The following is a 25,197-nucleotide window of genomic DNA, read 5'->3' on the forward strand; positions in this document are numbered from 1 at the left end:
CCGAGGCGAGCAAATGTATAGGTTTGTCGAACACTGATTATACATAAAGAAGGGAAAGACCCGACACAATGTGGTAGCTATAGGCCAATATCCCTCCTGAATAATGATCTCAAACTGTATAGCAAGATTTTGGCGAACAGACTGAATCCCATCCTCCCTAGATTAATACACATTGATCAGGTTGGTTTTGTGTCGGGGCGCCAGGCCTCGGACAACACCCGCAAAATAATTAATATAATTGATCATGTCCATCTGACCGGCTCCAAGGCAATGCTACTGAGCCTTGACGCAGAGAAGGCATTGCATCAGGACTAAACTATTGCAATCAAGTAATTGATAAGTGGTTTGCCTATAAAGAGGGAAGACATAGAGCATCCGGCAGGAACCTGACGAAGCATCACTGCGAAACGCGTAGTTCCCTGCCGGAGCCTATTGAGCGAGGGACCCAGCCAGCCTGCTGACATCCGGGGAGATCTCTGCTTCCGGTCCCGCCGTCGGACGTGATCGCGGGAGTCCCACTGGAGGGAAGGACACCACCGGGTTGATCGGGCTGATGCTGGGCTGCTTTTAAACTGTGAGTGTGATAACCTGTTTTTTTGAATTGTAATAAATCTTATCTGCTACTCACCTAGTTTGGCCCATTTCTTCCAATTTGGGCACCTGGGAGAGAAGCAACTCACATACTGCCTCCATTGAGAGGGTGAGTGAGTTGACAGATTTGCCGCAGTCTGGCAGTACTCTCTGAGGGAAGGACTGCACATTAGGCAGTGAGAGTGATTTACATCACACCATTAACCCCTTATCAACAGCAGGCTGTGTAAGCACATAGAAGCCTACTGGTTATACGTATTATACTAGCACTCATCCCCTACCCCCTTCCCCTTCCCCTCCCCTGCAGTTTAAGCACACGCTTTATAGTTCAATATAGTTTTTATATATACCATTTTTATTATATATATCTTCTCACTTACATAACTTTTTTATTTATATTTATATTTTAATCATAAACATCATTACAACATAAAATGCACACATTTTTTAATACCAAAATGTAACCACATTTTTTAATTGATCACATATGTCTGCTTAAAACACTAATTTCGTGTTTTCCACTGTTTTATCTCAATCTCTGAGCAAAATCCCGTGCGCTGACCAATCCTCCATCTTCACTGCTGCTATAAGAAGATTCCGGGCTTTATCTTCTCAACTGGTCTAGCTGCAGAAAACAACAAGGGCAAGTATACACTTCCTTTTTTTTTTTGGTCATACATTACCCTATAGGCATTATCACTAGCCAGAATAAACAGGGAGCGCCCCAGTCTTTCTCTTTTTTCTCGGACAACACCCGCAAGATAATTAATATAATTGATCATGTCCATCTGACCGGCTCCAAGGCAATGCTACTGAGCCTTGACGCAGAGAAGGCATTTGATAGAATTTATTGGTTATTCCTAGATAATACTTTAAAGAAATTTGGTTTTAAGGACTCATTTCTAGAAGGAGTGTGGGTGCTCTACCAAAATCCGTCTGCCATTGTCAGACTCCCTGGTGGAAACTCTGAAAGGTTCCAAATCAAAAATGATACGAGGGAGGGTTGTCCCCTGTCACCCTTTCTTTTCGCCCTCATTATTGAACCTCTTGCGACTAAAATACGAAATAATATGAATATTCAGGGCATCACAATTGGAAAAACAAACTATAACATTTCTCTATTTGCCGACGATATCATTCTGACCTTGACCAAATGCAGAAACGAAGGAGGAAAAAACGAAGCACTATATCCAGCTGTAAAAGCAGCAATGAAACCAACAGGAGTACGTTCTAAAAATAAAAAGCAATTTAATGGGTCAGAACAAAGTAACAAAACACACCTATGCGTTTCGGACCTCTACGGTCCTTTATCAAGGTCCTCTATCAATGGATGCACATTCAACCCTGGGACACTGGATACATTGGACTTGCTGTTTATGGTGGATGAAGATTCCCAAGTGAGTTTATTCCATGTTGTCCATACTATTATGTCTGTTCTAAGGATGTTTCATCTACCGGTCACCTGCAGGTGTCATTGATACTTTCCTTACTACCTGGCTTTGTGGGATAGTATTTTTACCGGGCTGCATCCTAGAGACATTTCATTATATCATTTACCAAGGGTTGTCTTCCATTTCAATATATTATTTTTTGCAATACGGATTGTCTTGAGAGCACCACACACATTTTTTCTTATATGACCTTGACCAAACCCCAAACTTCCCTTCCTAACCTTCAAAGGGAACTAGGGGAATTTGGTAAAATATCAGGCTATAAGATAAATAACGAAAAATCTGAAGCCCTTAATCTAAGTCTCACAGATCCAGAAGTGAAACTGCTCAAATTGAACTTCAGCTATAGATGGTGTTCCTCATGCATTAAATATTTGGCAATAAATGTATCAAGGAATTACCGATCTCTATATCAAGATAACTATCCAGCCCTCTTCGAGAAAATCAAAAAAGATCTGGATAAGTGGGAAGGTTACCAGATTTCCTGGATTGGAAGAATGATCTCAATTAAGATAAATTTACTCCCCAGATTATTATATTTTTTCCAAACACTTCCAGTCCAGGTTCCTGGAGCTGAACTGAAAAATATTCAAAATAGGCTGTTTAACTTCATTTGGCAGGGCAAGAAACCCAGAGTCGCTAGATCAGTATTGCTGTCACCAAAAGCAAGGGGGGGCATGGGTGTCCCAGATTTATATAAATATTATCAGGCTGCCCAATTAAAACAAGCAGTAATGTGGAACACAGATCCAGTCCATTGTTGCTGGCTTCAAATAGAGTCCCACTACGCTAAAATGCCTTTTCTACCAGCGTGTCTCTGGAGCTTGGATAGAGGTGAAGTGCAACTGCACAATCTCAATCTGGGGGCGTCAAAACATACATGGGAGGTATGGCTGAAATGCAAAGCCAGATTAGGACTAACCTCCCCAACTCACAATTTACACCAATTTTTAATAATCCAAAATTTCCCCCTGGTTGTGGATCCAGACAGTTCGATCAATTAAAATTGAGGGGAATCAGGACGATTGCTGATCTTCTATGCCTAGGGAAGCTCCTGAGCTACAATGATTTACGTGCTAAATATGAAATTACAGAATTGGATACTTTTAAATATCTCCAATCTGACACTTTATTAAAAAAATAGCCCCAAAACCAGAATTTCCCCCTCTCACCAAGTTTGAGAACTTATGTAGAGTCAATACTCATCATAAAGGTCTAATATCAGAAATTTATGCTGAACTGGAGAAATCAGCAAACCTTCCAAACCATGATTATATGCACAAATGGGCAGCAGATTTGAATATAAGTATTGACAGAGATTATTGCGAAGACATTTGGGAAGCAGCTACAGGAACTTCCATATGTACCACAACGAAGGAGAATATTTATAAAATTTTATTTCACTGGTATCTTACTCCAGTGAGATTAAAACAAATCTACCCTCTGGCATCCGATCTCTGTTGGAGAGGCTGTGGACAAAAGGGAGACATGGCCCACATTTGGTGGACATGTCCAAAAATTAAGAAATACTGGGCTACGGTCCAAACTTTAATAAAAGAGGTCATCGGCCTTGAGATACCTATTGACCCACTGACCTGCCTGCTGGTCAGGCCAATGAATGAGGTTGACCGCCCAGTCAGGAAATTAATCTCCTTCATTCTCACAGCGGCGAGATGCGAGATAGCGGCCTCTTGGAAGAAAACAACCACCCCCTCCAAAGGAACTATTAAAAAGAGGATCAATGAGGTGATGCTCATAGAAAAGTTAACGGCTCTCCTTAAGCAAAACTTAACCACATTCTACAGAATATGGGAGCCATGGATAATTTTATAATATAAGAGTTACTCTTATATATCAAATAGAGATACAGAACTCACAGACAAGGAGAACCATGACACCTCGATCTCATAACTAAACTAAGAAACATAGAAATTCGGCGACCAGGGAGGGTACCCACATACCCCCTATTTCATAGCCTTCACTCCTTGAAGGCCTTTCCTTACGACAAATATGGTTGTCAATTCTTTCCCCCCCCAAAAAAAAAATGTTTTTGTATTAGGCTGTATATTTTGTGAGATTTGTACATGTTGTATAATTGCCTAATAAAACTATTTGAAACAAAAAAAAACATAATGTAGAATATACACAGGCTAATGGTGATCTCTTCCGGGGGGTTAAAACGGGAATCCTACTCATAACAATGCGGAAGATATTCAGCAGCCATCAGCATCAGCTGCAGAAAATCTCCATGGTAGACTGCAGGACAGGGACTTCGCAAGTCTCTTCAGACTTCAGACGCCACTTCACGTGTCCTGCTCGTACACTCACAGACCCGCTGTGAACGTCGCCGTCAGATGACGTGGTTTGCGCATGCGTCGTGGTTGCAAGTCCCAGGGATGGACTGCGCATATAGCGCTAGCTGCAGAAGTCTTCAAAGTCTCTCTAAACAGTACGATTGTACCGCAGATGCTATTAAGAGAGTCCACACCAGTGCCAGTGGTATACAACTGTGTAAAACACCACCTACGCGTTTCTTGACACTCTGTCACTTCGTCAGGGGCATAATGGGTAATTGGAGTATCATATAGATTATCAATTAATCAATTAAAGCAATTACCAGTGATTAAATAATAACCAGCAAGGACTATTCTGCATTAAAATAAACATACAAAACTCATACATATAAACAACATACTCAGTGAGACAAATAAACAAGCAGGAGCTTGAGGAACCCAACATCTTAGTATGGGTAACGGGGGCTCGCCACAAACAGGACGGGACCGCAATGCCGAGGTGGGGATTTGTAAACACCGACCTGTAGCCGAGAGGCCAAGTCTGGTGTGTAGGTTCATCGTAGCCGGGTCAGGGTTGGAGAGGTAAGGTGGTAGGAGTAGGTTATAGTGATTGTATGTAAAAAAACAAACTTGCAGTCAAACTAAAGAATTGTCCCCCAAGCTATTCTGAGTTTGACGGGCCTGTGTTAAACTGAGGTATAATAACGTCACTTACCTATTTCAGTAACAGTCGCTATTAGCGCACATTTTATGGACTTATGAGGATCCACTGGCGAGATGTGTCCCAGTGCCATGAAGACTCAAAAATTAAAAATTACAGAAATATAAAAATATTAAATATGCATACTTTATTCACTTATTACATATAAAAACAAGTCAGCACAAGAAACTGATCAGTTTCAGTAGAGCATGCCACCTTGTCAGGAAGCAGTGAACCTAAAAATGACCAAGGACTGTCTGTAGATAGCACCCTTGATTATCAACAATATACTTAAGTATACCCATAAAAAACAACAATGGGAATCTACATAAACTATAAAAAAACACTTTTATTTACATTCAGACTATAAGGTTCCATAGTCCTTGAAAGAGCAGTTACCTCAATCCCCACACCCCCTGTTTTTAAGGATGTCCCCAAAGCTGAACTGCATTGCTTTCAGTTCCGGGGACCCCATCCTTGTATAAAAAAGGGGGTTGGTGAATAAACACATTGAGAAGGGGGAAAAACACAGCCAATCTGTCTATCCAATAGGAGTAATATGGTCAGAGGTTTTACTCTTGCACACCTTAAATGCTATAAAGTTAGCAATATACTTGCATTTAAAGTACCAGTGCTCCGTGGTTCAGGAAAAGAACCTGTCTGGTGTATTCTCAGGATACATGTAAGTAAGTAGAGGATCCAGGGCACTTTGCAAAAAAGAATTTATTCTCTTTTATCCAATAGGAGTGCCATATAATTAACATGCCACGGTTTATTTACCTGTTCCAAAACCTCAAAATTTGAGTCGACAAACAAATGTTTGGCTAGTTTCCACAAAAACTAGCACCCTACATAAACTTTAGAACAACCACACAGTAACATGTAAACAACAAAGATACTTTTACAATTAATACCTTTTTTTAATAGGTATTATTTTGCCATTATAAGGATTGTGATGGAGGGGCCTCCCCAGCCCCCTCCTGGACCCCAGCGCATCTCTACCGCTCTCCCCTCTGGTGTCAATGGCGAACATCTTGGAAACTCTCCTCATGTCCCTGACTCCCTCCTGCACTGCTTCAGCTGCTGTATGGAGGGGACAGGGAACAGTAATGGTGATGGCCCAGTGCGGGAGAGAAGAGCCTCCAGACGTGGATCCCTTTGTCCCCAGAGGTGCCTCTGTGTTGGGTGGGTTGCTCTAGACCAAAGGCTGGCCAGACCCCCCCCCCCCTGCCTTCCTCAGGCCTTGCCCTGCGCAGGCTAAGGGAGCAGGGTTCCAAAGACCAAGTCGCTTTGGGATCACACTGCAGACTACTTGTTCTTTGGCCGTCGATACAATGGACTGCATATACTTTGTAACCTGCTGTTCCAGGTGAGGCATAAAGGATGCTTTGATTGGAGAAATGCTTGTGTGGAAGTACTTACTGGCCCGACATGGATACTATCCTCCCACACTCCCATATAAATGTTACGCCGGTGCTGCCCGCAGACCAGACCCATCCCCTGAGCTGAAGGGGGAAGTGGTAATACACGCACCCGCAGCAAAGGGAGCGTGTCCGGAGTGTGGTATGAAGCGTTGCCAGGCCAGGTGTAGTAAGGTAGACAATACTTGCCGGTACCGGTTGTAGAGATAGAGTGAAGGATGCCTCGCCGAAGTCAGGGAGTGGAGAGTGGAGATAGGTCGTTGTCCAAGCCGTGTTCAAGGGGTTACCAGAGTGAGCGTTGTCCAAGGAGTGCCGAGATCGAGAGCCAGAGGGGGTAGTCGTACGAGCCGCGTCAGAACCTGTGAAAACACTGAGAGAATCCTGAAGTACTTCCATAAAGAGACTATGTCGAGCAAAGACTGAGAGCAGAGAGGAGCTAGATAAAGCAGGAAGGTCCAATTAGGAACGGAGGCGGGACAGGAAGGCGGGACAGGGAGACACTGCAGATTGGTGCAGGCATAACAGGCCAGGTGAGTCTTGTTGGTAACCTGAGTATGCCCGTGCAGTGTGCGGGGGCGGAGCCTGAGGTCCGGGGGATGGGAAGAAGAGTGTGCAGACTGAGCGTGCTCCGTAACTCGTGTACGCGCGTGAACCGAGCCAGTGGATGGTGCAGGTGTGCGTGCAGGTGTGCGTGCAGGAGGGCGTGGGCGCGTCCGGCGCTGAGCAGAGGAATCGCCGAGGGGAGTGATCCCGCGACGGCGGCAGGGGCGAGAAGCCGTGGAGGCCGGTAAGGCAGGTTTGTTTTGTGTGTCCAGGGGCTCCCTGCGGGAAGGGGGTGCTCTGTGTGGGGAGCGTGGAGAATGCCGATTCCTGACAATAAATAAGTCACGGAGGTACAAAAATAAGATGTTGAAGTCTACTCGGTAACTGAACAAGGTGACAATGTTTCTTATTATTCTTGACAATATGTTAATATTAAGCGAAGTGAATTGGCTGTAAGGTATCTTATAGCACACAGAGGGCATGAAGAATACAGACACAGAATGGTTAATACAATTAGTTTACTTACATGTATCTTACTGACTCTGGTGCCTTGTGATCCTCAGGTGAGGATCACTAAACACAGTATACCAGGTATTATACAATGCTCGGATTACGCTGTGCAGGTGTGAGTCAGTGTCAGTGGTGTAGTAGTCACCCAATCATGGGTATATTGGCTTGTAATGGTGCCGGCACCCCGTGGGAGCTGTACTGAACCTGTTGCAGGCCTGTTCTTCAAAAAGGGTGCTTCGATACCAATAAGTTGGTAGCAATTGATGGTCCCCTCTGTGCTCTCATCCATGTTTTGACCTGCAGCTCTGCTCCTGCTGCCACGTGCACATGTGCACTCCCTGCAGACCTCGACCGAACCTTCTAGCACTCAGGTCCTTCGTAGATCTGACTCAACATGGCCGCCCCCCTTTATAAAGGCTCCTCTCCCTCATAGTCCATCCTCTTCCACAGCCATTCTTATTGGCTTCTCTCATGTCCATCACAGTCACAAGTCCAGAGCACATTGGAGAGGAACCTGCCAGGGGCCAGTGTAAGTGTGTGTGAGCTCATGACACGGGGTTACACTCAGTATTTACTAAAACAAAAAAGTGACAATAACAAGGTTTTACTCCCGTTTAGCATGGCATTATTTTTAACAAACGTTATTGCAAATGACAGGGAAATTAGCCTATTACAGTTAAAATTATATTCATCCCATATTCACTAAGCTCTGTTAAAGTGAATCCCAGGAAATAACACTGTGTTAGGGGGCAGAAAGAGAGACAATTTGATATAGGGCCTCCAAATTAAGCTATGCTCCATGTGATAAGAACCTTTCCACCAAAGCCCTACTTCAGGGCCCGGCTGGGAGTTACACCAAGAATTAAATAACACAGCATTATTTGAAGGTAACATAGCATTATCCTGAAATAGTTCTGTTTACCTTATGATAGTGAGCTCAATTATGACAATTATTTTTATATATAATTTATGTAATTGCCTCGGTGAATGAGGTGTTAACTTTAAATGCTTATTGTGCGTCCTGTGACTATATTGCAGTATACTGCAGTTGACTTGTTATAAGTCTGTGGACTGCAATAAATAAAACAGTGTATTTTAAAATCCAAGTTTTCTTACATATGTTGTTAAATGCGTGGAAATGTATTTATTTATTTTTTGCTCTTTACACCATACTTTTTTGTTTTCTTTCTTTTTTTCCGGCTGTTTTCAGCATAATCCAAACACAAACTTTTGAAACGGAAACTTCCAGCATGCATTGCAATGGATAAAAGACGGAGACACACTCCAGGATAGAACATGTATTCTGTGGCTCTTTAAAATTCTGCAGGTTGATTTCTATTTCTCCTGTCATTGAGTTATCCTTTAACAGTCAAATATATTTTGAAGTTTTTCATCTCCCGAGGGAAATTAGTCAATATTATGAGATTTGTATCACGAAATCTATGTTAAGACAACCTTTTGGGTCAGTCATACTGTAAAGGGCAAAAAGGCAGCCTCTTTAAGCTTTGCCATTGCATCACACATGACATTGCTAATTGTCATCTGTCTCCTCATCCATCATTTTCTATGGCATGTTAATATTACATGACCTTGATGTACTCTGAAGTGCTGTAAATTATCGAGATCAATGCAGTAACATTCTTAATGTCAAATATAGATTTAAATGCCATTCTCGCACATACTGATACATTAGCTACAGTAAGGTGGTCACTGCGCAGAGGACTTAATCATTAAATGGGTGGGAGGTTGAGAGAAGATGCAGTTAGTTGAGAGCTGCATCTGTTGTTTTTGTTTTGGGTGAAGGAAGATCATCAAACTCCGTTAACACAGAGCTAATATCATATCGGTTGCGATGTTTCTAGACAAGTCGTAATGTCGTAATTAACGGAACCAATAATTGTGTGTTAATTACCGCATCCCGACCAAATGGGGAGGGTAATGTAATATAAATTATGACATAACCCTCTGGTCGAAATTACATTAACCCCTTTGATATCTGTGGCTACCAACGTACATCACAGGCAACAAGGGGTTAATACTAAAACTATAATACCTATGCCCCTTGGCTGCCTATGTGGCTAGTAAAGCATTTCCATGCAACTCTGGGGCCTAACCACCCTTTCCGGAGCAACTACCCCCAGTACCCACCCCAACCTACCATCTGAACAAACATAAATCCCCCCCCCCCCTACCTGTTGAGTAATGCCCTATTAGCCAAATCAAAAATGGACAGAAGCAGTTTGATTTGTTGCTGTACCGTGTGTCCTTGTGACATGTCTTATGCGATGCCCGTAGCCATAATGAAAGGCCAGGGTACTCACAGAAGACCGGAAGTAAATGTGGAGGCCACATCCAGTGCCTGAAGATTGAAGTAGAAAGAAGATGACTTCTAAGAAAATAACAAAGAAAGAAATACTTACACAAGAACATTTTTCTATCAACAGAGGATCCAAAGCTTGGGTCAAGTGAAGGATCCCCATTGCAGTCCCATGGATGGCCATGGATTACAAATAGGCCATGTGGCCTGGATCACTTTACTTTCCTTATGGGCTTTTTAGTTTTTATATTGTTTGGAGCATCGGGCCTTCGATTGATTTTTATGTGGTGGGGGTTGGTTATGGCTGGTCTTTGGCCTTTTTTGGAGATTGGTTTCAGGGGCTACAACCTTGGAGATGAGGATAGCCTTCATACAGGATAGAGTTAGTTACAACATTTTCTTACAGCTTCTCATTGATTGCCAATGTAGATATCTAGGCTGCCATTGAGAGTCACAGTGACAATCAATAGATTTCTGTTTACAATGTATTATTAAATATATATTTTTTATGATACTGTTTATGGTAATAATTTAAAAAAAATATTAATTTAATATGTTTGTACGGTAGTTTTAGTGACCAACAGCCCTATTACCCCCATTTGAATAATTGTACTATTGGCCATTACTCAACAGGCAGGGGTTATGTTTTTTAGGGGGGGGTGCTGGGGGTAGATTGTTTCCCTTAGTTAGTAAGGCATTGCATAGTTATAGCAGCCAAAGGGGTTAGCTAGTGTAGTTTGAATTGTGTATTTACCCCTATATAGCCCGTAGTGGTCAGCTAGTCATGAGAACCACTTGGACTACTAAGGGATTAATATGTAGTTAAATGTGTTTTATGCAATATTTTATCAACTACAATATTCCATGTTGGTCTAACTTATCTTGCTTATGTATGTAATGGCCATTATATACATAGGCAAGATAGGGCTAGTGCCAGCCTGGAGTAGGTTATAAAAAAATGTGGTGTTTTTTGGCATTGGCCTGGTTCCGATAATTATCGGGACTTGATGACTAGCTCCAAAAGGAAAATATTTGCAGTATTTAGTTATTTTAGTGCCGGTCCCGGTATTTTTAACATGGCCATATTTTTAGCTGTACATCATAAAAATAATAGCATTTTCTGCCCCATAATATCAATTTTTTTCATTATCTAGGCCAGAGGTGCGCAAACTGGGGCGTACGACCCCCAGGGGTCGCGCGAGAATTTTTTTGGGGGGCGCGGGCTGTTGCAGAGATCCCCGCGCTCTCCCCCCAGGCATTTAAAGTAAATGCCGGGGGACCGCACGAGGCCTCTGCAACCTCTACTTACCGAGGTTCAACCGGCTCCAGGACGTGTATACCATGGCAACACAGCATCAAATTACGCGGCGGGTACGTCGCGGTTGCCACGGTAACGCAACGTCAAATGACACCGCGGGTCACGTGACGTCACACGACCCTGCTGTGTCATTTGATGCCACGCGAGGTAAGGAAGGCGGGCACACCAAGGAGGAGAACAGGCACGGGGGGGGGGGGGGTGCAGCAAAAAAAGTTTGTGTGCCCCTGTTCTAGGGCATAGAATGTTGAGAGGAAGTTGAGAGGTGACTGTAGATATTCATGGTAATTCCAGTTGACTTGTGTGAAGTGTACGTGACATTAATATTCATTAATACATATTTTATTTGAAAAATACTGACAATAATTTAATACTTATTATGCCTTATGATTTCTTTGAGGTGAGTTCCTCTACTGCATGGATGTTAAATCTACACTCAGTGGGATTTGACCCCGATTAGAGTTTTTACATACAGGTGTAGCAAGACTTTCTGTTTTCGGTAATGTGACAAGGTGCGAGATTACAGCTGCAGTCAGCCAGCAGAATTATTTGTTGGTTATTTATGTAATTGCAATTCAGTATGTATCCGGCAGATAGCACACCGAATATCTTTGCCCAGGCCCACGTAACAACACACCCATGTCAGGACTACCACCAACCAAGAAGAGGGCCATTAAATAAATAAAAGTTTAATTTACTATAAATTATATCAATTTTCAAATTTTTTTGTTTTTGCAAAAGATGAATGAAAGTATGCAATGGTTCCTAGGCTGTGGGACTTGTACTGGGGATATAGAGAGAATTTATAATGGACTGAAGAAGTACTGTACATATGATTCTAATACTTGGTAGCGGTCGCGGTGTCGCAAATTAAAAAGAAATGCCGGGGATTTAAACTTGCGTTTGCCGAAAACAGCAATACTTACTACATCTGCATAGAATTAACTTATGTAGTCCGATAAATTATATTGGGTAATGTCACGTAAAAATAAATAAAAAGCTTTACTACACAGAAGGTGTTATGAGGCTCATAAGAAAGATAAACAGGGTTGAATGAAGAAATGTGTAATGGGTTCTGAGATTTCTCCAAGATAAACAAGCACTGCTGGCAGGACACAGCCAGAAGATTTACTGCACTCTGGTCTTCATGGCAGCAACCAAACAGGAGAGGGGAGAAACCAACAATGACATCATTACCCAGTTAAAGGCTGGTAATCTGAGACACACTGATATAAAGTAATTTGCTTAAGAGTTCATCAATTGGGTATAAATGACTGAGACTAGAATTAAACCGCTCTGGACCCTTTGGACCTTCTTCCCTTACTACTATTGGCGTGATGCACGCATCCGGATGAGCTGCTATCAAAGTGAGTACCCCATTCTCTTTATTTATTGAGGAGTCCATGACCATTACATAGTGCTACTCGAGGATGGTTGTCCCAGTGATATTACAGACATGACCATGATCGTTGATACATAGGTCTGTCTTTATCACAGGGACTATTATACTTTCCATACATACAGGAGTTATATGCACCAGTCTTATGAGTCTCACCAAGCTTTAATCAGAGTTCTATCCCATCTCAAGTGATTATTTATATCAGAACTTTATACATCACTGTCCATCTTTTTACTGAGCCCTGATATTTTGGGACTAGTTCCCTTTCACTCTATCTTGAGTATTGTGCCTGTGAAGCTGTAACACTATTACTAATAGGATGGGCAGGTTCAAGGGTTCGAAATCCCAACTACTTAAACTTTGAATTTAATTCGGTGGTCCGAGTTGAATTCATATGTCTTTATTATTATTATTATTATTATTATTATTATTATTATTTTGTTTATTAATCTGTGCAATCTTTTGAGTTAGCGAACGAAAGAGACAAAAAAAATTTTCTTCGTTGTTTTTCCAGATAAGTTTTACAAAGTAAAAAAAAAAAAAACAATTAAGTTCCACCAAAAGCAAACCAAAGCACAAAAAAATGTTTTGAACAGAAACCGAAACCCCAGGTAGTTAGCAACCCCAATACTACTGGTCAGTATGACAAAGCAATAGAATTGCTCAGAATTGTCTCTCACTCTTTCAAACCTTTCTCCTTCTTTACAATCTGTAGTGCCCAAAACAAAATTAATGCAGCAGTAAGTGATATGGAAGCCTTAAATGCAATACCAAACCATGTATTGTTATAACTCTGTGCCCAGGACATACTTGAAAACGAGAGGTAACTCTCAATGTATTACTTCCTGGTAACACATTTTTTATAAAAATAAATAAATAAAAAAACTGGGTGTCTTCATTATTGATACCTTTGAGCCCTTGCTTTCCTATGTGAAATAGAAGATTGAATAATGAGCAGTAATGTGTGAGATAAGGTCGTTTTCAGTAAGCGAAATACTTGCTTTTTCTAAAATCCTAAATTATTCATTATTAGTAATACATCTCCAGATGTTTCCCCCAGTCTGACTGCATTCGCTTTTGAAGTTATTTAAGGAATAATATTTGCAGAGGTCAAGTTAGACAGCGAAGTAAGTGATGTGGGAGGATGGGCAAGAAGGACATAAATGCTCATTACAATCTCCCAGACCACATATTTAAATCCATTTGCTCCCAGGTGCCCACATGCTTCTGTCTCTCTCTCTGTTTTTTTTTTTTTTTTAACTGCATGTTTCATCTGTCATTCATTAGCATTCCACAGATGTTAAGTACATTTTACAAAAATAAGTCTTGGTTTAGAAAGGAGAAAGAGACCATTCAGTCTGAGTAATTTTTCTTCTGTGCAGACTTCCAGCTCACACAGAGAGAGCCAAGTTTATAGCAAGCAACTGCTTAGCCCAAATACCTCTTCAGTCCCTGGGAGGGAAATCGTACCCAAGGAATGGAAGGAGATTGTTGAGTACAGAACATTTGGGAAAAGGAAAAGCAAGAAGCTCTTCCCTCTCCTAGGTCTTTGACATCCTTCTTCTCTGTATGATATGTAAGAAAGTGAACTTGGGATTATGAAGTAACTGACCAGAGAGGACTTGTTCCAAGCTGTACAGAAGCTAGGTGAGTTTTGACTCTTGAATTGTCTTGCAAACATCGCTGCCCTTCAGGTTGGTGTTAAGGGCCCTGTCACTTTCAGCAGCAGTCGTCTACCGCGATAGTGTCACCAGTTCTTATCAACGAATTAGTGGTGCAGAAGTTCATTTTAAACTTGTCGCAGGACTGAGAGTGTTAAAAAAAAAAAAGCCTGTTGTGTATTAAGGAAAAATCGCCCCAATCGTACTTAACATCCCTTTTCTTGAAGGTGCATTTCCATAGAAGACCAAATTGAACTTGATGGACGTGTCTTTTTTCTCTCCAAAATCATCTACTATGTAACTAATGGCAGTGATGTGTGTAATAGATTAACACTATGTGAGAGATGCATTTGTTTTTAATATTAGACATATGAAGGAATTAGATTGTTGTGTGTTTGCTAGTTTTCTCTTACAACATGTACAGTACTTGTAAGGGGGGGGGGGGGTGATTGTCAATCTTGTGTGCTCCACCTTATGTTATAAAGTAAGAGTTAATTGTAGCCTCATGCCATCTAATAACCAGTATACAAAACAAGGGACAGCAGATAAGGGCAATAAAGCCATTCCAGGGCTTCCGGTTACAAACATAGCCAGGGAAATGTTTAAAAATATTATTAAAACAATTCTGCCTATGATCTAGTTTTAACCTATCAAAAATGTCATTGTAATGCCCCATTCAAGGAGCAAGTCATGCAATTTCCTACATGTGTGTGTTTTTTTAAACAAATCAGTTCGGTATTAGTAAATAGTACTTACTACGTTATTTTGTAATTAAACTATTAATGCCATTTTTAATTAGTTTTAATATAGAGCATCCTTTGCTTTCTGTAGCAGGTTTTAACACCTCCCCAGCAGGGCAAGATCTTTGCAACACATCTGTTTGCAAACACTGTTTGTGACAATTTGTTGCCAATATTCCCAGCAGTTTGAGCTGCAAACTGTAACAATAGATAATGTTACCTTAGTGACATACGTAACATTGTTCCTGCTGAGTTACACTGACTGAAGCATTGATTGAAACTGAAAGGCAGCCATTTAGTGAACCCCGGGAAGCAGGATCTTTGCTGATCGATCACAGGAGAATGAATTGATCAGCAGCTTTTTTTTTTTTTTTTTAAGTGGCTCTTTAATTAGATGAACTTGAGTACAGTTCAGTAAGTTTTCGTTCAACGTAAAAATGAGAAACAGATGTCACTGATTTAGCAAATCAATGTGGGTAATAGTACTTTTTCAGCAGCCAGCTAGTGTAAGTGATTCATGTTTTTCTGAGTACATACAGTATAACATTTCATATTTTGTATTATCCTAATAGAGTCAATATGGCTCTTGAACACCAGCCTATATACAAAAACTTTACTAAAAGAAATCACATTTAGTTTCCAATTTTGTGAAAATGAACCTGAACAATGATCACATGTGTCATAAATGAACTATACCACTGCATGTACCATAAACCATGGAAAAATACATAGATTGGCAACACAAATACTAAGCACAACACTACGTGAGAAATGGGAAGTTAGCCTGGTAAGCTGCATATAGTTCTAGCACGCCTAACCTAATGCAAACATGATGAGAGCACGCAGAAATATAACCATAAAGGCCCTTCATGTACAGATGCGCGGCCGTTATTGAAATACTTCACGCGTTGTATACCTCGGAATACCCATGTCATGGCGCGGGATTTCTTCCGACCGTACCGCCTTTAGACGCGAGTGCAGAAAATGGCATTTTAGTGTTCTGGCTTTTAAACACCTGAAATTGACACAGTAGCACAGCACTGTACACATTACAATTCATTCATTTAATTGCATTTAATTGCACACAATCCATGAAATTCAAACTAAGCAACCGAGATAAACACGTGTGCCTGGGGCGATTGGCGGCATTAATGCACACGAAAATGGCGCCGTAATTTGTTCGAATAACGACCGCTGCATCTGTATCTGTTGAAAACCAGTGCAAAAAAGATATAATAATACTCAGCTGTGATAATATGCCAATGAATGCACGTGTCAGAAAATGCTGACAGAAGTTCTCATGTGTAGAGCAGTGGTAAGTTCTTTGAGAAATCATAACGTCCATGAGGGAGGAGACGGAGTGTGTGTGGTCCACGTTTCATCACCAACGGACCAACTGACTTCTTTCCAGAGTGGACTTATAAGCTTATGCGCGTGCACAGCTTTTCAGCACAGCGTAGGTTAAGATGCATAACCAGTAAACCTACTCACAGACGGCTGTTTCGACCTTTTGGGTCTCATCAGTGTGAGGCTGGCTATACTGGTTATTCCATTTGAATCTTGAGTAGGTTTCCACCACACATTAGATAAGTTATGGTGGGTGAAAAAGGTGACAAAAAAACCTCCACTGTATAGCATATAGCAAATGAAAATATCACTTGTGAGCACATTCACATGTCTTAGACAGGTCTGCAACCCAATGCTAAGCGATAATGGTGAAAGGCAGGGTTGCAGATCTGTCTAAGACATGTGAATGTGCTCACAAGTGATATTTTCATTTGCTATATGCTCTACGTGGAGATTTTTGTTGTCACTTTTTCCACCCACTACAACTTATCTAATGTGGAAACCTACCCAAGCTTCAAATTGGTAAAGAGTATTAGTTCTGCTTTGGATATGTTATGTTTCAGTGAGACATCCAGGAGGAGATTGCAGAGAGACAGTTGGTGACAAGGGACAGGAGAGATGTCAGCATAGATATGAAATTAAGCCAAAAGATTGTATTACTGTAGCTCATCAAGAGATGAGGTGTAGAGTGAGAAGAGGAGAGGTCCAAGGACAGAGTCTTGTGGGGCCCCAACAGAAAGAGGGAGCGAAGAGGAGAAGACTCCATACAGTAGAAGGAAACACTGAAGGAGCGGTTGGATACAGTAGTTAGGATGGGAACCAGGGAAGGCAATGCCACAGGGGCCAATGGAGTTGAGTGTGTTCAGGGGAAGGGGGGTAATAAACAATGTTGAAGGCAGCAGAGAGATCCAGGATAACTAGTAATCAGAAGTGACCCTTAGACTTACATGTGAGGAGGTAATTGGACACTTTTGTTAGAGCTTTTCAGGGGAGTGGCTTGGCGGCAAAGGGGAGAAGAAAGATCGGGTAGTAGCTAAAGAGGGACGCTGGGTCAAGAGAGGATTTCTTTAGAAAGGGCGTTATGAGTGCATGTTTAAAAGACGATAGGAATATGCCAGAGTTGGGAGAGATGTTTAAAAGGGGAGTTATGGTAGGGTTTAGTGTGCTAGAGAGGGAGTGGATGAGATATGAGGAAATAGGATCAAAAGGGAAGGTTGTAGGGTGAGATGATGAGAGAAGTCCAGAGACCTCATCCTCTGTCATAGGGGGAAATGAGCTGACAGTGGATTTATGTGTGCGAGGGGAGGTTGGTGATGTGTGTGGAGCTTGACATGAAGAAATGTTGTGTCTGATTGATTTAATCTGGTCTGTGAAGTAGAAGGCGGGGTCTCAGGCTATTTGGGTAGAAGGGGGAAGTGACAAATATGTGCTGAGGGTTAGAGGACAGAGTTTGTACTGTATGAGGGACAAAAAGTAGGTTTGCTTGGCAAGGGAAAGGGCAGTGTTATTGGATGAGAGTATGACTTTATAGTGGAGGAAGTCTGCTTTAGAGCTGGATTTTCTCCAGTAAAGTTCGGCATTGTGTGACCACTTTTGAAGGTAGCGGGTAAAGTGTGTAGGCCTTGCTGTGGCTTAGAATGTCAGGGGCATTGTGTGGTTGCTGGAGCAATCTTTTCTAAGGCGGATGAAAGTATATACTGTTGTATAGAGAGGCTGCTGGGTCCGGTCAGGAAAGGGTAGAGAAGGGAGGGAGGAGAGGTTTTAAAAGTGTTGAAAAATGGAGGGAGGCATGTAGGTTTTTGTGTGCGTCTGGAAGTAGGTGTTGTGGAGATTGCAGAGGGTAGAGTGAGGCTAAAGGTTAAGAGGTGATGATCAGAGAGAGGGAAGAGAGTGTTAGAGGTGATAAAGACAGAGCAGAAGCGGAAAAAAGTCAGGTCAAGGGACTGGCCATAGCAGTGATTAGGAGGTGGACCACTGGGAGAAACCCTAGGAGAAGGTTAAAGAGATATAATGGGCAGCTGAAGTGGCATTGGGATTGTCAATAAGTATGTTAAAATCTCCCAGGATGACAATAGATGTGTCAGAAGTGAGGAAGCTAGGAAGCAAAGTGGTCAAGAAATTGAGAAATAGGACCGGAGGAGGCGAGGGGGATGGCGATAGATGACAGTGACATGGAGGCAGAGGGGGAAAGAGATGGACAATGTGGAATTCAAAGGATAAGGAGAGTGAGGGCAAAGGGGGTATGACATTAAATGTGCAATGTGGAGAAAGTAGTATACTAACTTCTCTGCCCTGTCTATTCCCTGGTCTGGGGGTGTTGCTAAGGGAGAGGTTACCATAGGCAAGTACAGCAGGAGACACGATGTCTGAGGGAGTGAGCCAGGTTTCAGTAATGGCTAGAAGGCTGAGAGAGTTGGAAATGAATGTCATATATTGCAGTAAGATGGTTGCAGACAGTTCATGCATTGCACAGGAAAAGGGAAGGGAGAGTTAAAATGGGGATGACATTGGAGTGATTGGCATAGTAAGTAGGAGACTTTGGGGTAGGGCATGGGACGTGAAAAAATTAGTAGGCTGATAGGTTAGGATTAGGGGATATGTTGCCACAGAGTAGGAGTAATAGTAAGGAAAAGAAGTCAGAGTACTGTAGGACAGGGGGTTGCTGGGTTTTCTTTTGTGGTGGGGGTCCTATGTGAGAAGTAGATTGAGTTGATAGCTGCAGAATGAGGATGATGACAGAGAATGGGAAATTAGGAAGGAGGTTTGAGGGGTGAAAAATGTGGGAGCTAGGAGTAGAGGTAAAAGTGCAAGTGAGAGAGTGTAGGACAATTGGAAATGGTAGTTCAAAGCTAAGAGGTGACTGAAGTAATTGCTTGACATGAAGCTGTAGTGTTTCCAGTTGGCATGACATGAAGCTGTAGTGGTTCCAGTTGGCATGTGCAGCGTTCAAACAGCAAATGGTGTGTGCCCTTCAGCTGCTGCCAAAAGCTTGCCACATTAGGCAGTGCCAGAGTGTTAGAAGAGGTTGCAGAGGGAATTGGAAGATGGGATAGTCAAGAGCTGAAAGTGTGACGAGTGTATGCAAACCAGGGGAAGTTTTGGGAGAGACTGCAATAGATGAAAGTGTGGGGGGATGTGGGGGTGGATGGGGTTGTTGGTGCAGAATACTAGTGTAGAGGAGTGAGCTGATGTGATTAGGTCACCTAGAGAAAGTGTGTACAGAGAAAAGAGAAGAGGTCCCAGGACAGAGCCCTGAGGTACCCCCACAGAGAGATCTATAGAGGAGGAGAAGGTGTTAGCAGAAGGGACACTGAAAGTATGATAGGAGAGGTAAGAGGAGATCCAGGACAGAGCTTTGTTACGAATAACAAAAGTATGGAGCATGTGAAGGAGAAGAGGGTGGACCACAGTGTTAAATGCTGCAGAGAGGCCACGTAATATGAGCAGAGTGTAATGACCTCTGTCTTTGGCAGCATTGAGGTCATTAGTTATCTTAGTGAGGACTGTTTCAGTCGAGTGAACAGTGCTGAAGCCAGATTGTACAGGGTCTAGGAGAGAATAGGTGTTGAGAAAGTGGAGCAAGTGAGAGAATACAAGACGTTTAAGGAGTTTAGAGGCAAAAGGCAGGAGGGAGATATGTTGATAGTTAGAAAGACAGGTAGGGTCAAGCTTGCTGTTTTTGAGTAATGGTATAACTGTTGCATGTTTAAAGGAGGAGGGAAAGGTACCAGAGTAGAGGGAGGAGTTAACAATTTGTGTGAGCATAGGGATTATAGTAGGAGCAAGGGGTTTTAGGAGATGGGAGGGAATAGGGTTAAGAGGACAAATGTTAGAGGGAGAAGAGGAGATCAGCCGTGACACATCCTCTCTGAGACAGCAGAAAAAGAGTCAAGGACGGCAGGAGGAGAATTGGGATGTGCTGTAGGATGGGAGGAGGAAACAGAGGGGATGTTCTGACTTATAGATTCAACCTTTTCCTTAAAATAGTCAGCAAAGTCCAGAGGTGAGATGGAGGAAGAAGAAGAGGCAGCTGAGGGTGGTTTGAGTAGAGAGACAAAGACTGAGAAGAGTTGGCGTGGGTTATACTTGTGCGTATTGATTAATGAAGAAAAGTAGGTTTGTTTAGCCTGAGAGAGGGCAGAGTATAAACAGGATAGCATAAATTTGTAGTGAAGGAAATCTGCGAGAGTGTGAGATTTCCTCATAGGTATTCAGAGGAATGAGTGGAGGAATGCAGAATGCACGTGTGGGAATTAAGCCAGGGTCTGGGGTTCGAAAGGCGAGGACGGCAGAGAGAAAGCGGGGCATGTAGATTAAGAGAGGAGGATAAGGCAGAGTTGTAGTTCCTGACCAGGTTGACAGGGTCTGGAGCAGAAGAGGAGGGGCAGGAGCGTAAAGTGGAATCAAAGGCTGGTAGGTTAATAGAGCGCAGGTTTCTGAAGAAACGAGGACTAGATGGAGATGGAGAAGGGGAGAAGTGAGAGAGAGAAAATGAAATGAGGTGATGGTCAGAGAGAGGAAATGGGGAAATGGAGAAATCAGAGAGAGAAAAGTTTTTAGTGAAAACAAGGTCTAGGTAGTGGCCATCGTTGTGGGTGCTGGCTGCAGTCTGCTGTTGAAGGCCAAAAGAAGAGTTAGAGAGAGAAAGCGGGAAGCCCAAGGAAGAGAGGAATCATCAATGTGGCAGTTGATGTCCCCAATGAGAAGAACAGGAGAGAAAGAAAGAGAGCCAGGATTCAAAGTGAGAGGGAAAGGCAGAAGGGGGATGAGTAGAGGTAGGTGGGCGATAGATGACCGCCACATGGACAGGAAGAGGAGAGAAGATCTGGACAGTGTGAGCCTCAAAGGAAGGAAAAGCAAGAGATGGAGCTATAGGAAGGGTTGGTAACGGCAGAGAAAGGAGAGCAGGAGCCCCACGCCCTGCCATCAGGGCGTGGAGTGTGGGAGAAAGAAAGGCCACCATAAGAGAGGGTAGCTTCCAGAGCAGAGTCAGACTGAGTGAGCAGGTCTCAGTTATAGCAAATAGGAGCAGAGAGTGAGAGAGAAAGAAGTCATGCACAGAGAGGAACTTGTTAGAAAGGGAGCGAACATTCCAAAGGGCACAGGAGAATTGGAGAGAGAAGGGAGGGTGGCAGGGGACGGGTATGAAGTTGGAGGGGTTGACACCAGAAGGAGTAGAAGTTGCATGTGGGAGGCGAGGATGTGAGCATGTAGAATAAAGGCAGGGACCAGGATTGGGAGAGATATCCCCAGAAGCAAGGAGGAGAAGCATGGTTAGAAAGAGAATGTGTGAGGATGATTTGTAGGGATATGTTTTAGTGCAGGTGGTATAGCTGTGTAGTAACAGAGGGCGCAGGTAAGAAAGTAGTTCATGTGAACTCAGAAGTGGCGAAGAAAGGAGAAATGGAGATATATGAATAGTGTTGGAGACATACAGTAATGAGGCTGGTAAAAAGAAGTGCATAATTTGAAAAGAAGTGAGGCCATAGGAAATATAAATAGTAAAGGCAGCATCACAGCAATAGTAAAGTGCTGTGATATTCAGTCTGGGATAGATAATATCCTCCTTTCCAGCATAGATCAAATTCAGGAATCAGGGCCAGTAGGTGTTGTCTACTCCTTTTGAACTCCCTTTTAAACTCCAGTTTGCTTGCTACTTACAATGGGCTACTTGGACATGGGCTGCAAAAGAGAGACCTGTTATGATGGAGTATGTTTAATCAACATACTGTATAACATAGTAAAGAGAGGTTAAAAAGATACACTCACACTCACAATCAGGGTCTTCATTATCTCCCAGGAACATGGGCGTGTTCAGTATTTCTGTCTCTTTGTGTCCCTGATGTTAAATCAACTCTCTCACAGCTCGTGTCCACGGAGCAGGGGCTGCAGCAGGTACTCGGATCACTGGATACAGGTGTGTGGGGTCCAGGTGATGTCACTGATCAGAGACTACAGAAGCTTAAAGGTACCAGAAAGTAGTCAAGGACCTTTGGCCATGGCCAATTGGCCGCGATGCCAGTGGTTCGCCGCCACTGCAAGTCATTGCCAGGCAGGTCTCCGCTGTACAGTTCGCTGCACTTTGGTCGCCCACCGCTCCTTGTCCCATAACCGCCCACCACTCCTAGTCATGTGGCCACCACGGAGCTCCGTCATAATCACTTCAATATATTGATATGACTCACGTGTGTCTATATTAGTGAAAGGAAGTTATGAGTGCGTTTATATATTGAGGCAAAAATGTAAACATTTTTTTAGGAGTTTTTTTTTTCTCTGTCATAAAATCGTCAACCTAGCAGCTGATTTACGACAGGGGTGGGCTTATGTGGTTCTCATTGGGAAAAGAATGGTATATAGGGCTTGCCCTGGAGTTATGAAATCACAATTTAACAGAGGTGTGTTTTGGACCAAACAAGTGAATTTTCATATTTCTATGCCAGTGACCTCTGGAGAGAGTATTTACATTTTCAGACACATTTTGCTACAACAGATTTTTGTGTGTTAAGTGCATAGCTGTTTTTCTCTAATAACCAAGGACCTGAAACCCTGGCAGATATATGAATTTATATATTTTGCCTAATTTCTGGGGTAGTGGAAGTGGATAGACATAATTGCAATTGAGAGGAGAAAGGCGAGTTGGCTAGAGTAGCCGTGTGTATTAACCCTGATTACATATCTAAGTCACGTGTTCACTTCTGTGCTGTTCGTGACATATGGTACACTGGCGACACACTTTATTCGAGCTCGGCTAGTCCCACGAATTCGGGTATACCCGGGTGTATTGAGGTTTGTGACTGTTTTCTGCCCGAGTGCATTGGGTTATTTTCCAGGCAGGGATTGAAGCATTTTATTCCCGCTGGCTGCAATACTGCACAGTATATATATATATACTGCATTACAATTCATGAATTTATGCCATCTGGTAGACACGCGAAGCATTGCAGCCTATTAAATCCTAATCATTATCATTTAACAGATCAGCCGCCCGTCAGCCAGGCATGAACCCAGGCTGGGAAGGCAAACGCAACGGGGCTTGTCAGAGGTGAGGAGCGGCGCATTCCAGGTATCTGCCAGGTACATACTGGGTATTTGCTCGAATAAAGTGTGTCGGTGCAGTATATGGGGATGGTTTGGGGTGATATTTTTCATTTGAGGGACCTTTGCAAAGGTAAAAAGTGGATCTGCTTAAGAGCTGTGTATTAACACTTGTCCCGTATGCAGGTCACGTGCTCACAGGTGTGACAATACCTTAATATGGTGTTAGTGTGTTTAGTCGGGGGATGCTTATGCAATTTGACATGCGTATCTTAAATGTGTTAAAGAAACAGCAGTTTGTGTAATGGAGACATTGGTATGATTGTTTGCAGAGTTGCTCCAACTTTTTGACTTTGCAAATTCAGTCGCTGGTAACATAACAGGGGTTGTGCAATCAAAAAGAGCTTGTGCTGTTTAGCGCATCCAGATATTTCTGTTAGGGGCAGATCAGTATAATTATTCCAAACATTTTTCTAACAACTTAGTGGCTCAATAAGTAAAGACATTGACTAGCATTGAGTTTGAAGCAGGAGAACCTTGTTCAATTCCCTGTGTCAGGACATTGGGCAAGTCATTTTATCTCCCTGTGCCTCAGGCACCAAAAAATTGATTGTAAGCTCCACAGGGCAGGGACCTGTGTCTGCAAAATGTCTCTGTAAAGCGCGACATAAAAATAGTAGCACTATACAAGAACAAACTATTATTATTATCCTTAAAATAATACAATCGCCCTTAACCCAAAGTACCACAACCCCTTCCGGCACTTCACGATCATGTAACTGCTTCTTGGGGGGCATCAGACATTTTACGCACCGCACGGTATTGGTTAGCACCAACTTAATGACTTTTTACATTTTTTTTTTTTAGAGACCATAACTATCCATGCTAGTGTTTTTCCTTCCACATCACTGGACAAGTCATGGAGTTTCCTGTAGATATGCAAACACTTGTAATAACACTACAGCAGTGAGGTGGGATAGCGATATTTTATAGACTTTCTACATTGTTGTGTTCAAATTATATGGGTCTGGCTTCGGGTAATGTACTTAATTACTGAGTTGACTCACGATGTTGTTCTCAAATGCTTTCCTACTTAAGTGAATTTTGGCTCTCTAGAATAAAACAATCCAATTTAAACAAATAGCAGATAAAAGATAATGGTTTATTATTGGATGGTTTAGATGCTTTTAGTCATGACACTTCAACCACTCCACAATAATGTTACCTTGACCTTAAGTGTATCCTGGCTGTTATGTTTGGAAATGTGAGAAAATGAAAGAAGTCTTATTTCAGATCTGGTCTGAATATGTATTCACTATATTCTTTATTAACATCATGAAACATACTACAATATATGTATGGCAATGTACTGTACTGCAGTATTTCAGTATCTGTGTCACTAATGAATATGCCAATTACAATCTAACAGTCTATCACCGACAAAATCAATAATGCTACACTAGAAATATTGCAGAGGTCATCAACATGTAACTACATTGTACTTGGAGAGTCATCTAAATCACTATTACTCGTTGAATAGTAATGATTTAATGGTTGGCTAATTTGTAGAAAGTAAAATTCATCCTCACAGCTCTTTCAGGCCTAAAATAAAGTCATTTCAGAAAATTATTATTATTATTGTAGCCCATGTTCCCACCCCCCCGGACACAGATTGTACCTCTAGGGTGTAGTGAGGGCTGGCTACATGTATATGGTGGTGCATACCTGCTTGGAACAGGAGGGCCTGAGTCTCCCGCGTTGGTATTGGGGACAACAGGGACAGGCTTCTGGGGTATATGCCTCCATCTTCTTAGCAGTCTTTGTGGTGCAGCGCCTCCATCTCTATTAGCCCCAGGGATGTGGGGTGGGACCC

General features: G+C 42.4%; 1 protein-coding gene across 3 annotated transcripts in view; it reads left to right on the forward strand.

Annotated features, from left to right (window-relative positions):
- Positions 1-13,890: 13,890 nt before the first annotated feature.
- Positions 13,891-25,197, forward strand: part of LOC142492199 (uncharacterized) — a 117,077-nt gene continuing 105,770 nt past the window's right edge. For 2 of the 3 annotated variants that reach the window (XM_075594874.1, XM_075594871.1), the window contains exon 1: positions 13,891-14,188. Coding sequence is in view for 1 of the 3 variants with exons in the window: in XM_075594870.1 (XP_075450985.1) it covers positions 22,225-22,257 (33 nt within the window). In the remaining 2 variants the exon portion in view is untranslated. Of the gene's footprint in view, positions 14,189-22,154; positions 22,258-25,197 lie in introns of all 3 variants that reach the window. The other variant, XM_075594870.1, reaches the window with a different exon arrangement.

The sequence above is a fragment of the Ascaphus truei genome, chromosome 4 (genome assembly GCF_040206685.1).
Source record: "Ascaphus truei isolate aAscTru1 chromosome 4, aAscTru1.hap1, whole genome shotgun sequence".
Classification (NCBI taxonomy): Eukaryota; Metazoa; Chordata; class Amphibia; order Anura; family Ascaphidae; genus Ascaphus; species Ascaphus truei.